Source organism: Natator depressus, chromosome 1 (assembly GCF_965152275.1).
Source record: "Natator depressus isolate rNatDep1 chromosome 1, rNatDep2.hap1, whole genome shotgun sequence".
NCBI lineage: Eukaryota > Metazoa > Chordata > Testudines > Cheloniidae > Natator > Natator depressus.
The window spans coordinates 226,654,894-226,669,876 of record NC_134234.1 but is presented as its reverse complement, the minus strand read 5'-3'; the positions used below and the strand labels follow the sequence as shown (position 1 = coordinate 226,669,876).

The 14,983-nt window shown below is 38.6% G+C and overlaps 1 protein-coding gene across 2 annotated transcripts in view; it reads left to right on the top strand.

Annotated features, from left to right (window-relative positions):
• The window catches only part of MPPED1 (metallophosphoesterase domain containing 1), a 74,585-nt gene that overhangs the window by 20,488 nt on the left and 39,114 nt on the right, over nt 1-14,983 (top strand). For both annotated transcript variants that reach the window (XM_074936760.1, XM_074936768.1), the window contains exon 5: nt 13,631-13,856. In XM_074936760.1, coding sequence (XP_074792861.1) covers nt 13,631-13,856 — 226 coding nt within the window. The remainder of the gene's footprint in view (nt 1-13,630; nt 13,857-14,983) is intronic.

The following is a 14,983-nucleotide window of genomic DNA, read 5'->3' as shown; positions in this document are numbered from 1 at the left end:
CACCGCAGCGATGAATTCTAAACAAAGCAAAACGCATGTCTGTGGTTGCTGTCTTGGATGTGGCAGACCAGATGTAGATGCCTTCTGTAGGCAACTGTTGGCATTGATCGCTGAAATTCTGTTCCACTGGGCAGGCAACTGGTGATTTACATGCATTTCTACAATGTTATGTATTTGCTTAAAAAAAAAAATTACAGTGGAAATTGGAAAGAGTTCGCTGCTTCCAGAGAAAATCATGGTCTGTGTTCCTCTTGTGCTGGTGCTCTGATTTAGCATAAATACGGTTTTGTTTCTGATATTTGTTTATCAAAAATTTTTGGGTCGGGTGAGTGGCTTTAAAAAAAGTACATGAAGTACACATTTTAAGGGGCTGGGCTTTTTTCTTTAATTTATATTTTCCTGTGTTTTCCTGTCTTTGTAACTACTTAATATGGCATTTCCCACTGTGGGATTGGCGAAGAATCAGGCACAAAGCTGACAGAAGCACGGAAACTGAGATGCAATAAGAAAAATGTCAGGCCTTTCTAGTTCAAAAAAATATTTACAAGCAAACCTGTACCCTAATTTTGGCAGGCTCATGCTAATAAATATTGATTTGACTCTGGAAGCCCAATAATATGTCTAACAAAATAATTAAGAAAAAAAAGTTAACAATGCAGTAAGGTGGAAACATACACACAAAAGCATAGTCATTTGCAGTGAAATCTGTAACAGTACCTTCCACTCACTCTTTCTGTGCCCAGGCATTACAGGACAATAGGACACTCTTACTAAGCAATGTTCAGTTCCACTCTGAGTCTTCACACTATATTGCAATAATGTACAAACATTAGTGCACAAAAACTGTTCCAAACCCCATGGTTATCTGTTGTACACAAAATCAATATTTACCCAGTAGTGTGGAAGGGAAGCGATATTAGAGCATTGTTAGTCAGCAGAGAAAGGGACTGCATGTCTGAGTTGCTGCTGAGCTCCTGTCTACCTGACAGGCTGCCTGGCCTCCTACATGATACTGCCCCAGCTGTGAACAGCAGAAGTCCTCAAGCTGAAATCTCCTCAGTTTATAGGTTATAGGTGAGGGAGTTGTTGGCAGGGCCTTCTTCATGATGGCCTCGTGAATGGAATTGTTTTTCTCCTTGCTCCAAAATAGTCTGAGAATTTGCTGATCCTTAAGGCTTGCTGCCAGGCTGATCTCTCTGAATGGTCACTTGGAGAGGATTGAGGTGTGTGGGGTATGGGATTTCAAGCTATAGGTTTTTTTTGGAGGGTAGGGGGGGTTGGTTGTTGGATTCCTAAGGAGTGGTGCCCTTTTGTGTAGTCTGGTATGAGAATGTTTTACTTGTTATGCTTATAATAGTTGTTTGTTGTTGAAGGGACTGGTGTTGTTTTTTCTGGATTTATATTTTAAATCTCTGTCAAGCTGTCTAGAGCATTTGAATAGGTGGGTGTTTTTATGTGTTTAATTTAAATAAATAAATAAAGTAAAAACACATCCATTTTCTTTGAAAACCTGCTGTACTTGACCTTTCTTATTGACTAATGCATCTAGAACCATTAGAGCTTCTTCCATTCCCCAGCCACCTCCTTCTCCTCCTCTTCCCTCTTTGCCTGGGATCTTGCTAATTTCTTCCCCCCCAAAAATATAAAAAAATTATTGACACCATCTGGCAAGAGCGTTTACCCTCTCTGACATCCTTTCCTGCTCACTCCCAGACTGCATTCTCTCCTTCATCCTAGTCTCAGCTCTCCCTTTCCTCTCCCTTTACCTTCATTCTCTCTATTTTGGCTCTATCCCCTCAGCCTTCAAATATACGACAGTTTCCTCTATCCTTAGAAGGCCTTCCCTTGCTCACCTGCTTTTCAAACTACAGCCCCGTGTCCCACCTTCTCTTCATGTCCACATTTCTTGTGTGCGATGCTGGCTGCCACTCTTCCATTTCTTCTTCTCTCATACTCTTGGATCCCCGGCATTTCGGTTTCTGCCTATATCCTCCTCTCAATCTTTCCGAGGCCATCTGACCAAATTCTGTGGCTGCTTCTCCATTTTCCTTTTTCTCCACATCAAATTCAGGCTCCCTGTCTTTGATGTCAAGTATATTTTACTTTAAAAGCGCTGACTTTAATAGAACTTAAGCTAATGCTTAAAGTTGAACATGTGCTTAGGTGCTATGCAAAATAGGGCAGACCTAAAGCCCTTTCTCTCTTTCTTCAAGCTTGTTTTTTTTTCTTTTTCTGATACTGTTACCTCTGTTATTTTCCTCTCTTTGTCCCAGTCTCTTCCGTGAGCTCATTTTTCTTGAAACACTCTGAGCCCAAAGTGCATTTGGATTTCAGAAGGTTCCGAATTTGAAATACCGTAGATGGTGTCGTGGGGTCACAAGACCATTGAGCTTTCGGATGCCATCATAAGGAATGGGTTGGAAGAAAACTTGAGATTATGCTATATTTTCAGTGTGCCCCACACACTGATGTCACTTTAAGCATTTGAAAATAATCCAGAGCCCTTCTGCCTAGATATTATTCATCAATATATAATAGCAGGATGGTTAAGTTGGATCTTATCCTTGAATACTGGGGACACGCTGTGCTGTGGTTATCCCCTGCACTCAGTCCTCTCACTATTTTTATTTTATTAATTTATTTTTATCTGGCACCCAAAAATGCATGAGGCGCTTTATAGAACAAACACAAAAACATCGTCTCTGTCCTAGTGCAGCCATCAAATTAGATGTGCAACTCTTCCTCCCCCCCCCACCATACATTCTTTAATGATGGTATTGGAAAAGATCTGTGTGGTTTGCTCCAGCCTGCATGAATATTTCCAAATGTTATATACTCCAAGGCTCTAGAGCACAACATGGCTCTGAGTTACACTTATGACATTTGAGCTAAATGTTCAATCTGACGCTCCAGTTCTACACCCACTTGTGTGAGTGTGTATGTGGAGCATTGTGCTCTTGTGTGTAGACGCAAAAGATTACTTAATTATGCTGCACGTTTTCTAATGTTCCTAGCTTCATTATTTCTGAATGAAATTACCTTAAATATGTCAAAGGCATTCTTCTTCTTTGAGGAATAAGTTCATGCCAAATTTGAAATAAAGCTTAGAGTTACAGTGCAAAAATGAAACACACCTGGAACATTTAATAGGTGACAACCACCATTTTATTCTTATTTTCAAATCGCAAAAATGGAGAAGCAGAATTTTATCAAACTTCTCAACACAAATTCACTTCAGGGCTGTGATTTCCCATATGAAATTTCACCACAAAGGGTCAAATTTTTCCCACTGAAAATTGACATTACCTGAAAATAGTTTTGGAATGAAAATGCCCATTTGAACAGAATTATACCAATATTCTACATTGCTATAATTATACACTGTAGATGATTGTTATAGCATTGCTGTTTATATAAAAATCAGCTAATTTTGATCACTAGTCAGTATCCCTGTTGTTTTAAGATACAAATCTTCATCAAAGAAAACAATCTTAGTGTCAGGTCCTTTCTAAAATGGAAACTTCTGCAGTGATGGTAGATATTTTCCTTCTTGTTTTAACAGGTGTATTTTAGGGTGCAGTAATATTCATATTTAAGACAGCTTTAAATGGTGGCAAAGAAGAAAGAAATTCATCCGTCTTGAGCAGCAAAAGAAATTAGAATTTACAAAGTGTACTCTTGCCATTTTGACCATCAGTAATTATACTATTTTTATGTTAATGTAGAAACCCCTTGAAAGGGGTGCTTAAGTACTAATTATCTATTTACAAAAGAATGGCTTTGGAAATGCAGTGAGAAACACTGAGCTGTATAGGGATTTAGAACAGATGTCATTTTAAAAAGACTAGGCATACCAAAAAAAAAAAGTTGGTTTTCATTGCACTTCTTTAACATACAGTGTCCCAGATTCTTGGCTACAACTGAGGAGCACACAGCACAGGTCAGGAGAGAAGGGTACAAAGATGAATTTATAGTCTCTCACAGGTCTGGGCTGCCTGTGCTGGGCCAGTCAGTCCTCTGGCCTAACTTAGGGCAGCCTGAGGACTTCTGTAAATTACACGAGCTGCCAGTAGCCGCAAGGGCCAACAAGGCAGTTGGGGATCACCAGAGTGTAAGGAAGCTGAGCTAGATCACTTTCTTCCACCCACACCTCCTGTGCTGGCAGCGGGGAGCATATGATGTAGGTGCTGCTATATTAGAGGATCTCCCCTGCTACACTAGTCATCCTCCCAAGGCTGGCTGCACCGACTTAGGGCCATTTGTACCACTGCAGTTTGAAATGTGGGTCAGTGTCCATTCCACAGCCGTGGTATTGCTAAAGTCAAAATTATGATTCCTCCTGTTGTAGGAACTGCAGAATGACTCCTATTTCCATAATACCCCAATGGCATGGCTTCCCCCCACCCCTTTTTGTCTAAAAATTAGTTCTATCATTACAAACTGTGGGTCTGATTCTGGCCTCATAAGTTTTACCCCAGTGTTTAACTGTTGGCTTTAGTGGAGTTTTTCTTGAAGGCAGTGGGGTCTGGAGACATAAAGGCAGGATTGGGAGGCAAGAGGTCCAGAATCTAATTCTGACATGGCTGTGACCTTTGGCTAGTATTTTCACTAAGGGAGGTAGGCACCCAAATCCCATCCCATAGGAACTGGGCACCTAACTCCGTTAGACACCTTTTGAAAATCACAGGCTCTGTCTTGTTCCCCATTTGTAAAATAGGGACAATAATACCTAGCCATATGCCTCACAGAGATGTTAATTAGTGACTGTTTATACAGTGCTTGGAACATATACCATAACGCATTATACATAAATGTAAAACATTATTATTAGTGGTGTGCATATACTGACATAATACCAACCCCTTTGTAGTCTTCCCATTGAGAAGATGAGCTGTTGAGGACACTGAGGATTATTTTACAGGATCTGAATTGGAGTCAGTATCAAGTTGTGATGAAATCCCTGTAGTAAGTGTGAAGTGATTTTTTCACTGTTACTTTTTTATACAGTTCTCTGTGTCCTGTCCTTTCATTGTCCCTCAGATATATATGTTATTTTAAAAGGTAAAAAAAAGTTCCTGTAGAATTTTTTCATCCCCATTAAGAATTTGTAAGGTTGTTTTTAATGGTAGAATCGGGAATAGAATTTCATACTATAGCTTAAATATAAAGAGAATACTCTTACAGACTAAAATTCATCCAGTGGCTTAGGGGCTGAACTATGCTGCACAATGACTCCTGTACGCAGGAGGGCAGTACATTGGTTCTGCATAGACAGAGGTGGTTTAAAGCAGGAACTAAGGATCTGCAAATGAAGGTCCTAGACTGGAAGGCGGTCCATTTTCCTTTAGAAATAAATTTGTTCAGTTACTGAACATGTAACAGAGTATCCTGGAATATATGCTTGAATATTAGCAGATTTTTTTTCTAACATATGTTCCTAGTTTTATTTATCTATATCTATGTATTTAAAGAATTCCCATTTTGCAAATGTAGCGGTGAAAAATAGTGTATTTATTTGTTATTTTAGTGTTTGATTTAATTGCTGACTTTTATGTTGCAGAAATGGCTAGATCTAACAGTTTACAAATGGCTTAAGGAGGAGTGTTGATTTACAATGTTATTCAAGATTATACACCATAAAAAAAAGTATGTTAATGTAAATTTCCCAGACATCAGCCAAGTGTTTAAACACAGAACTGTCAAAGAGATGCTAAAAAAGCAATCTGAGACTGTTATACAGTCTTTTTACTATATCACTCACTGCTATATTCTAAAAGGTTGAAATGAGAGGGGGGAAACATTAAGTGGGCATTTATATGATTGTCACTGCTTTTAGAGAATACTAAAAATGCTGCTTAGCACAATACCCAGAGACAAGCAAAGCACAGCTGCTGTTAGGAGTTTGCATATATCTTGTTGAAGTTGCATGGGGATGCAATTGTAAGTCTGTGTGTTTTGTTAAATAAAGTGGGTAAATGGTAAAGACTCCTTACTTTTTAGTACAAGAGAAGTCTGGAGTGTAAAAGGTATGCATTTGCTTTTGGATTATTTGCAGTATTTTATCTAATTTAAGAAGCAAAAAGCATTGCCAAAGGATGATTCACCGTTAAATACTTATACAAAGTCCATTTACAGATAACTCTGAGACAGTGAAATAGAAAATGAAAGTCCCAGGGTTTTTTAGTATTTTCTGATATGCAGTCTGTATTTCAAGTGACAGTGAACCAGCACTTCAGGTAATTCTTTAAAAATTATTTTCCCTATAAAAGGGGCCCACTGTGGTTTGAAAATTGGGAATTGCTATAATAATTTTGTATTGGCACATAAAAAATTTGAAGTTCAGTTGATTTCCTTAATTAGTAATCTACTGTAATGAAAGAAAGAAACAAAAATATTATTAGTTAATCAAATATATATACACACACATACAGTAGAACCTCAGAGTTACGAACATCAAAATTATGAACTGACTGGTCAACCATATACCTCATTTGGAACTGGAAGTACATAATCAGGCAGCAGCAGAGACCAACAAAAAAAAAAAGCAGCAAATACAGTATAGTACTGCATTAAATGTAAACTATTAAAAAAGGGAAAGTTTGAAAAAGATTTGACAAGGAAAGGAAACTGTTTCTTTGCTTGTTTCACTTAAATTGAAATGGTTAAAAGCAGCATTTTTCTTCTGCATAGTAAAGTTTCAAAGCTGTATTAAGTCAATGTTCAGTTGCAAACTTTTGAAAGAACAATCACAATGTTCAGAGTTATGAACATTTCAGAGTTACAAACAACCTCCATTCCTGAGGTGTTTGTAACTCTGAGGTTCTATTCTATTACCAAGGCTATTATACATTTTTTGCACTAAGTGAACAAAGAATAAGATACTTTTTGATGAACATTTGCCAGAACTGGAAAACAAGTGTATTTACTTGAGACAATGTGTAAAGGTCATTTGAGGGGTCCCGTGGGGGGGGGGGGCGGCGACAGGTTTTTTCAGCTACACATGAATCCAATATGATCACCCAGATTTTTAAGTACCAAGTCCCCATAGTCTAATAGGAAAGTTTGTGGTAATATCTATTTATAAAAAGTTCTTCTCTTATAGAAACTGCTTGGCTTAGGTCAAGGCCAGTGTTCCTCCAACATATTTTTGTGTGTAGGGGGGGAAGGAAGAAATGAGAAAAACAGGGAGGGAAAGAGAGGGGAGGAGGGGAATAGGGAATTGTTGAGTTCTTATCCCCACCATCAACTAGTGGCATTGCAAGTGGCTGGGGGAAAAGGAAGAATTGAGCCCCACCTTCCAGGGTGGGAGGCCCTGGAAGTGGCCTGGGGAGAAGGTGCTCCAGAGCCCAGTAGCTGAAATTAGAACGGTTTGAAATTCAAAATTTCCATTTTACACAAAATTTCAACATTTCAGAATTTGTTTTAATTCCAAATTTGATTAAAACCAAATATTGTGGATATTTAGTGAACAGAAAATTCTGAAAAAAAATTGTTTTGAAAATTTCATTTAAGAAAAAATTAAAAATTTAATTTCAAAACAAAATTTTGAATTTTTTCTTACATTTTTTTCCCCGTGGGAAATTTGTCAGAAATTAATATAATTTCACACACACAAGTTGGTTTAATTGAAACAGTATTTTCAGATGGAAAACTGTTTCGATAAAGGCCATGTTTATACGTACAGCACTGCTGCGGGGCAGCTGAATCAGTATAGCTGCGCTGCTGCAGCACGTGTGGTGAAGACGCTCTGTGCTGACAGAAGAGCGCTCTCCCACTGGCATAAAAGACCCACCTCCGCGAGAGGCAGAAGCTAAGTCAGCAGGAGCTCTTCCGCTGACATTGCGCTGTGTGCACGAGCACTTATGCCGGTGTAACATATGTTGCTTGGGGGGGGGGGGAGGGTAGTTTATTCAGACCCCTGAGTGACATAAATTATGCCAGCATAGGCTGTACTGTAGACATAGCCTAAAATTTTGCTACCAGATCTAGCTAGAATTTTCCCTGCACAGTATATTGTGTTTTCCAGCAGGGGGCAGCTACACATGTGCATCTTCGGGGGGAGTCTGAGAGTTTTGCAGACCAGAATAAGCAGTCATAAGAATATATAATTTCCCAAACTTCCAGACTTCCTTCTTTTCCTTTACCATTAAATACATCTGTAAGCCACACCAGACATGTGTATGTTACGTTATGGCATTCCTGAATGGCATATCTGTTTCTTATGTGCTCTCATATGCCTTATACTCTCAATGGGAGCTATAGTTTGTACTGGATCCATATGCAGAATTCCCATGAGAGCAGTATATGGTCTCAAATTTGTTTGCACACACACAGCTAGCTCCCTTTCCATCCCAGGTCTGCTGCTTCCCTGTTAGCAGAGCCAAACACTAATACCAATGTTTTTAAAAGCAACTAGGTATACGAGAAACTTTTACTGCACTAAGTAGAATGTGTAATTTCTTCCTATTAAATTGCTTCTCTGCAGTGGAGTTATTCTGTTAGAGAATACATTCAATGACAATAACTTTTCAACGTGTTTTCCTCAAATGTTGCATCTCTGATTATGACATTAATATAAACTCATTTACATCAGTTATTGGTGAAAATAGTAAAAAGGCTGTGTAATGACATAATGAATCAGGTTCTGCCGCATCGTGGGGGGATAGACTGGAGGACCTCTTGAAATCCCTTCCACCCCTACGTTGCTATGATTCATCAAAGCTTTTAAAATTTCAGAAAATTCCATGCAGAATTGTCAATTTATTTAAGATAAAGATTAATTTCCAAATGATCTGTTGGTCAAATGAGAAATAGTACTCATAACTTTAAGTGAGAATTATTCTGATTATCAGCATTTCAGGTTTTTAAAAATTCTTTCTTTGTTGTTTTTCAGATAACCCTCATATATAATATATAACTACATAAAAATAACAACAGTCCAGGAAAATAACCGTGTAACAAAAAATCCATCCAAAGATTTTAGGGGCTTGCTTCAGGATAATCTAAGTACTAAACATATGTAGGCAAGAAAGTTGCCGATTTAATGTAATGGTTAATGTGTAAATATATTGCACATGAGTGATCTTTGATGTTTGCCAAGAGCTCAGACCTGCAGTATAGGGCATTCAAGAGGCACTCAGTACCTCACAGGATTGAGCTCATGTTGCCTGATTCTGTTCCTACTAAAATCAATGGGCATTTTGCCATTGACTTCGAAGGTAGGAGCATCAGGCCCACAGGGCAGAGAAATTCTTACAGTGCTCCGAAAATAGCATAGGGCTGTGAGAAAATCTCTGTATCTGCAGTAAACTGAGCACTGTTGTGTAGTGAGCATGATAAGATCAAGGCAGAAAGGAACCACAGTAATAGAGTACCATATTCTGCAGCCCTGAGAATGGTCTAGTGCTTCTGTTTGTCGCAGATTATATCCACATTCCTATGGATTCAACCCTAATCGATCAGATACAAATTAAGACCCTGATTTTTTCAAAGACTTATGCATGCACTTAAATTTACACCCTGTGAGTAGTCAGTATGACAAGTTAAGCATGTTCATAAGTCTTTGCAGGATCAGGATTTAAAGATTTTGTTAGAAGGTAACAAAAATGTGGAAAAAAAACCTGCCAAAAATCAGCTATTTTTGCTGTTTTCTAAACAATGGCCCTCTTAATTTAAGTGAAAAGAGGGTTTGAAGGGTGCCAGGGCAGTGGGGTGGAGATAAGCAGGGGAAATAGATTTAGCAAGTTCCAGCTTGGTATGGAATGAAAGAAAGAAAGAAAGCTGAGCTGCAAACTCATCAAAAACAGAGCTGTTAATTGAAAAGCTGACAGACCTGTAACTACAGCGGAGATTCTGGCCGCCGCTATAATAAATGTAACTGTACGTTTAGAGTAATTTGCTAATTTGCCTAAGTAACACCCACAGACAGCAACATGACATAAATACATTAGCGGAAGCAACAACTATAACCAGCTCATACAGATTCTTGGCTAGTAGATGGATGGATCAGATGAGCTGGAAAAGAGTTAGAAAATAGAATAGAAATGGAATTGTTAACAAAACTATGGCATGCAATTTTCTTCAATATTTGTCAAAGGCAATGGTATTGCTGTATCATACTTGTGAATGCCTAGACATACTGTAATACTTATGTTACATTATCAGCCTGTGTGTGAATGTGATATATGGACATGTGTTAGACATTCTGCAGAATGTTAAGCGCTTCAGATTTGGAAATAAAAATATTTTAATTTCAAAAAATGCTTAAAATAACTAATTGACTCTCCAGCATTCATCATCTAAATGTACCAGAAAATCATAAATCAGAAAACTGTTTCTGCTAAGGAATCTGCCATTGGGGAATTGCATTTATGGTCCACAGGAAAGAATTGAATATTGGTATAATATTAACATAAAAACAGAGTACAAAACTTATTCTTAATGTTAGCTCAGCATTCCAAAATGTACCGAAACTCAACATCCTGGTATCCTATTTTTAAAATTGCCCAAAGAAACAGGTGATACTAAGTGTAAATGCTGATTTTTCTTAAAAAAATAAAATAAAAATCCTATTGGTAATGGGCTATTGACTCAGAGCAGAAGTTCAATAGGAGCATGCCATCAGTATGATGTGTAGCTGTGTTGGCTATGGTGTTTGAACATGGTGAGCCTCCTCCGTATGTTTTCACTGCTATTTCCTGCACTAAGGAGCAAATCCTGCTCCCAGTACTGTGGTTATGGAAGGCTATGCTGCAGAACTGGTACAGCTCTGCTGTTCAGGCTTGACGAGTCGGCACATAAGGTGCACATGCCATAGCTCTGTGGGACACCCAGCATATCACTATGAAGTAAGAATGTATCATCTCATAGGTGAGGGGATGATGGATCTGCCATTGGTCATCAGGTAGTGCACTGTTTCTGGTCATCTCCCTCTCCCTCCCTGCTGACATAGCTCAGAGGCTGGTATTGCAGCCACGGAGCAGCTTCACTGTCAGTCCATGACCTGGAGGGGAAGAATCTTTCTATCCCTAATCTCTGAGGTGACGCTTTGTGTTCAGGAGTGGACTTGTGGCTAAGTGCTTGATTTCACCCAGTGCATCCACCCCACTTCAGTGCCTGTGTAGATAGGGCAAGCATATGGGATATGTTCTGCAGGGTACTCATGTGTGCATTTGTGCTTACAGAGCACTCAGTGTCGCATTATTTTCTAGCGCCTCTTCTGTGTTTTGCCAGCATCCTTATATTGCTGGTGTGATGGTGCTGCCTGTGGGAGCCAGCTGAGGTCACTCAGTCAGGGTGAACTGCAAACAGAACAGGGCAAACAAATCCCAAACGCTGGTGGATATTCCAATACTTAGATTTACCAAGCCAGAACAAAACAGCTTCTATAGCACCTCCCTCGTTACTCAGAAGTCCAAATAATGCAGTTCCCTTAAAGTACCCAGCCTCAAGCCTCCATCCAGACACACATGTCAAACATATGATGATAAATTCTGAAAATCTTATTTCATTATATAAAAGAAAAGATTCTCCTGACCCCAAAGGACCAAGCCCCAGACCCAGGTCAAATAATAACTTAGCTCTTACCCCAAATACACGCTTATAGTCCATTCTTATTGACTAAACTAAAATTTATGAAAAAAGAAAACAGAGTGTGTGTTGGTTAAAAGATCAATGTACATACAGACTTGAGCTCAATTCTTGAGGTTCAGATACATAGCAGAGATGAGCTTGTAGTTGCCAAAAGTCCTTTTAGAAATAGTCCATAGGTGACAGTTTAATGTCCATATTCAGGGTGACTCCAGTCAGTGACTGGGGATCTCAATCCTTATGGCTTAAGGTTTCCCCCTCTTGAAACCCAAAGCAGATTTGAGATGAAGAAGGATCGTGTCCCAAGGTTTTTATACATTTCCAGCAGCCTTTTGGCCTTAGAATACAGTAGGCTTGACTTTCCTTCTTCCAAACATCATGGCAATTAGCACAGGATAATTTATCCATTAAACAGTTCGGATACAGCTTATCACAACCTTCAAAGAGACATAGACAATAATAAGTCCCATAAAGAAAAGGAGTACTTGTGGCACCTTAGAGACTAACAAATTTATTTGAGCATGTAGCTCACGAAAGCTTACGCTCAAATAAATTTGTTAGTCTCTAAGGTGCCACAAGTACTCCTTTTCTTTTTGCAAATACAGACTAACACGGCTGCTACTCTGAAATAAATTCCATGTGGATGCATTTTATTCTCAGTCCTACCCATGCCAACTTTTATGCCACTTTATTTAGACGTGGTGATTTGTATCACCTGTTACTCTTGGTCTGAACTGGGCTCAGAGTTATCAGTGAAGTTTTATATAATGTTACCTTGTCAGATTTTTTGGGGGATTAAAAACCACTAGGTTTCTGTGGATTTAGTTAACTACCATGCATTTGCAGTGAAGTCATCCTCCGCCGCCCCCCAACTACCTTCACTAGTAGAAAAGCAATGTTAGGTCCTGCCCATATTCTGGCTGGAAGCAGCCTTATTCAGTGTTTTCCTCTTCCTTATGTATCTTTTAGTCTCCTCTCTGTCCTCTGTAGACACATTCCAAAGGTTTGTGTTAGGGTCCCTGAGGTGATCCTTGCTTTCAAATACAGGGTCCAGCTGATAATCACTTGGAGTCAGGTAGGAATTTTTCTGTTGTAGTGCGGCTGCTCAGGAGTGTTTGTGTGAGAGAGAGTTTGTGGGCAGAGGAATTAGGGGTTCTTGCTGTCCTGTGGTATATGCTGTAAGGATCAACACCCAGAGCTAGTTGCAGAGGATAATATTGAACACTCTTCACTGTGTATGAGGAGTTCACTGCTTTGACTGATACCTTGTTAGCATTCTTCATTTGCAAGCACTCACAAAATTTTCCTAGTAGGCAGAAGTTTTCTACGTTACATTGATCTTAGCTTTTTGCAATTTTATTGTTGCAGCTTTGAGGGCAAGTGTCCCCCCTGTGTTTGTTTTAACCCCTTTCCCAAAACTTGGACAGAGGTTTGAAAATGGGTAGGGCTAAAAGCTATGGGGGAAGGCAAATCAGGCACAGATACAAAGGATCCCAATAGGTAAGCCTGAGCCCTATCTTGGTTGAAGGTTTGGCTTCTGGATTGTGGCAAAGGAGGTCTATTAGTCTGGCAGAAGCTTTGGACATGTAAGGCCTGTTTACCATGAAATTATATTTAAGCACTAGCAGGTTGCAGGAAATTTAGAGGTGGTGTTTTTTTAATAAGGATTATGATCAGTGGCTTTTATACCCAAACACTTGTCTGAGAGTTGTATTGTCATCATGACAAGTGGAAGCTGTAACCAATGGTAAGTAAATACCGTGCATAGGTGTGCATAATTTTTAAAAAATATTAAATAGTTAAGGCAGAGTCATCACACTACTTCCATGTATATTAAGAGTCAAATTCTGCTATTGGAAAGGTGCATGCCACTACCATTGAAGTCAATGGTAGCTATGTTCATACATCTCAGGGCAGAATTTGGTTGTTTCAGATGTGTAAGAATGTTGTGTGGTACTGTTTTGTGTGTGTTTGTTTCTTTTATTCAGTTTTCAGAAACTGAAATATAACTGAGGTTTGTTGTTGTTTTTCACTATTTTAGGTAGCCTGCCATATGAATACAAGATTGTGATAGCAGGAAATCATGAATTGACCTTTGACCAAGAGTTCATGGCAGACTTAATCAAGCAGGACTTTTACTATTTTCCCTCTGTGTCTAAGCTGAAACCAGAGAGCTATGAAAATGTGCAGTCTCTTCTAACAAATTGCATCTATCTTCAAGACTCTGAAGTGACGGTGAGGGGGTTCAGAATATATGGCTCTCCTTGGTAAGCAACTCTTTAACATAAATAAATAAAATTATAGCATTGATTACTACCACACCAGCCATTTCATGCCCTTCAGTCATATTTGGATTAGTGTGTGAATAAAAGAGTAATATTCAGTTTTATAAACTTTTTTATTTTTTTGTAGCTCATCTTTCCTTTGGCAAAATATCTGACTATAAGAGTATGTGGATCATTAAATCAATGAGACAAAGATAAGATAATGTATCCTTTAGACACTCATTCAAGAGCGAGCCATTTAAATATTCCATATAGCTTTAACTTGGTATGTGGAAAGAATATACAATTTAACAAGTTTACATTATTACAGTTTAATTTGAGTGCATTGCAAATATGTCTTTTGAGTTTTTCCTTTGATATTGAAAGCTCACTATTTTAGATATATTGTCGTTCAGTGAAGAGAAAATATATTATTTCTCTTTCTCTCTCTCTCTTAGTTTATTATGAGTTGCTATCCCTCAGAATGTTATTTTCTTTTATATATTAATACCCTTCATCAAGATGCAGTTTAGTTTCTGGAATAATGTTGGCTTTTATAGTAACCCATCAGTGGCTAACCAGTACTTCAGTTTTCCCTCTGCTGTACCCTCTGAGGCCACTTGGAACTTTTTTGTGATAAAAAGGAGAAAACTCTGGTCCAGTGGCTTCCAAAGGACTGGACCTTACCACTTCATCTAAAGAAGAAATTCTCCATTGGGTTGCAGGCTGAACTCTACAGGGGGTCCCTCTGTGTCTCATTGGTGGATAAGTAAAATGAAGTTTGCTCTTCTGTTACTGAAGTTGTAAATCTGGTACATTTCATGAACACTGTATGCATATTTAAAGGAAATTAATATTCTATTTTAAAAGGTAGGTTTTCAGGGAATATATTTTCTTCCTTTTGAAACCACATCAGGCTGGAATGTAGCAAACAAGTTGTCAGACCTGATGCATATACCCAGTGTGGATTCTCACAGTGTGAATAAACTGTGAAATCTATTGGAAACTTTTTTTTAATGAAAATTGGCATTTTTCCATTTGGTTGCTTGAGCTGGGTGTTAATTTTTCTCAAGCTTATTATTCTACATTTATCTATATTAAAATCTCATCCCACTTAAATACGCCCATCT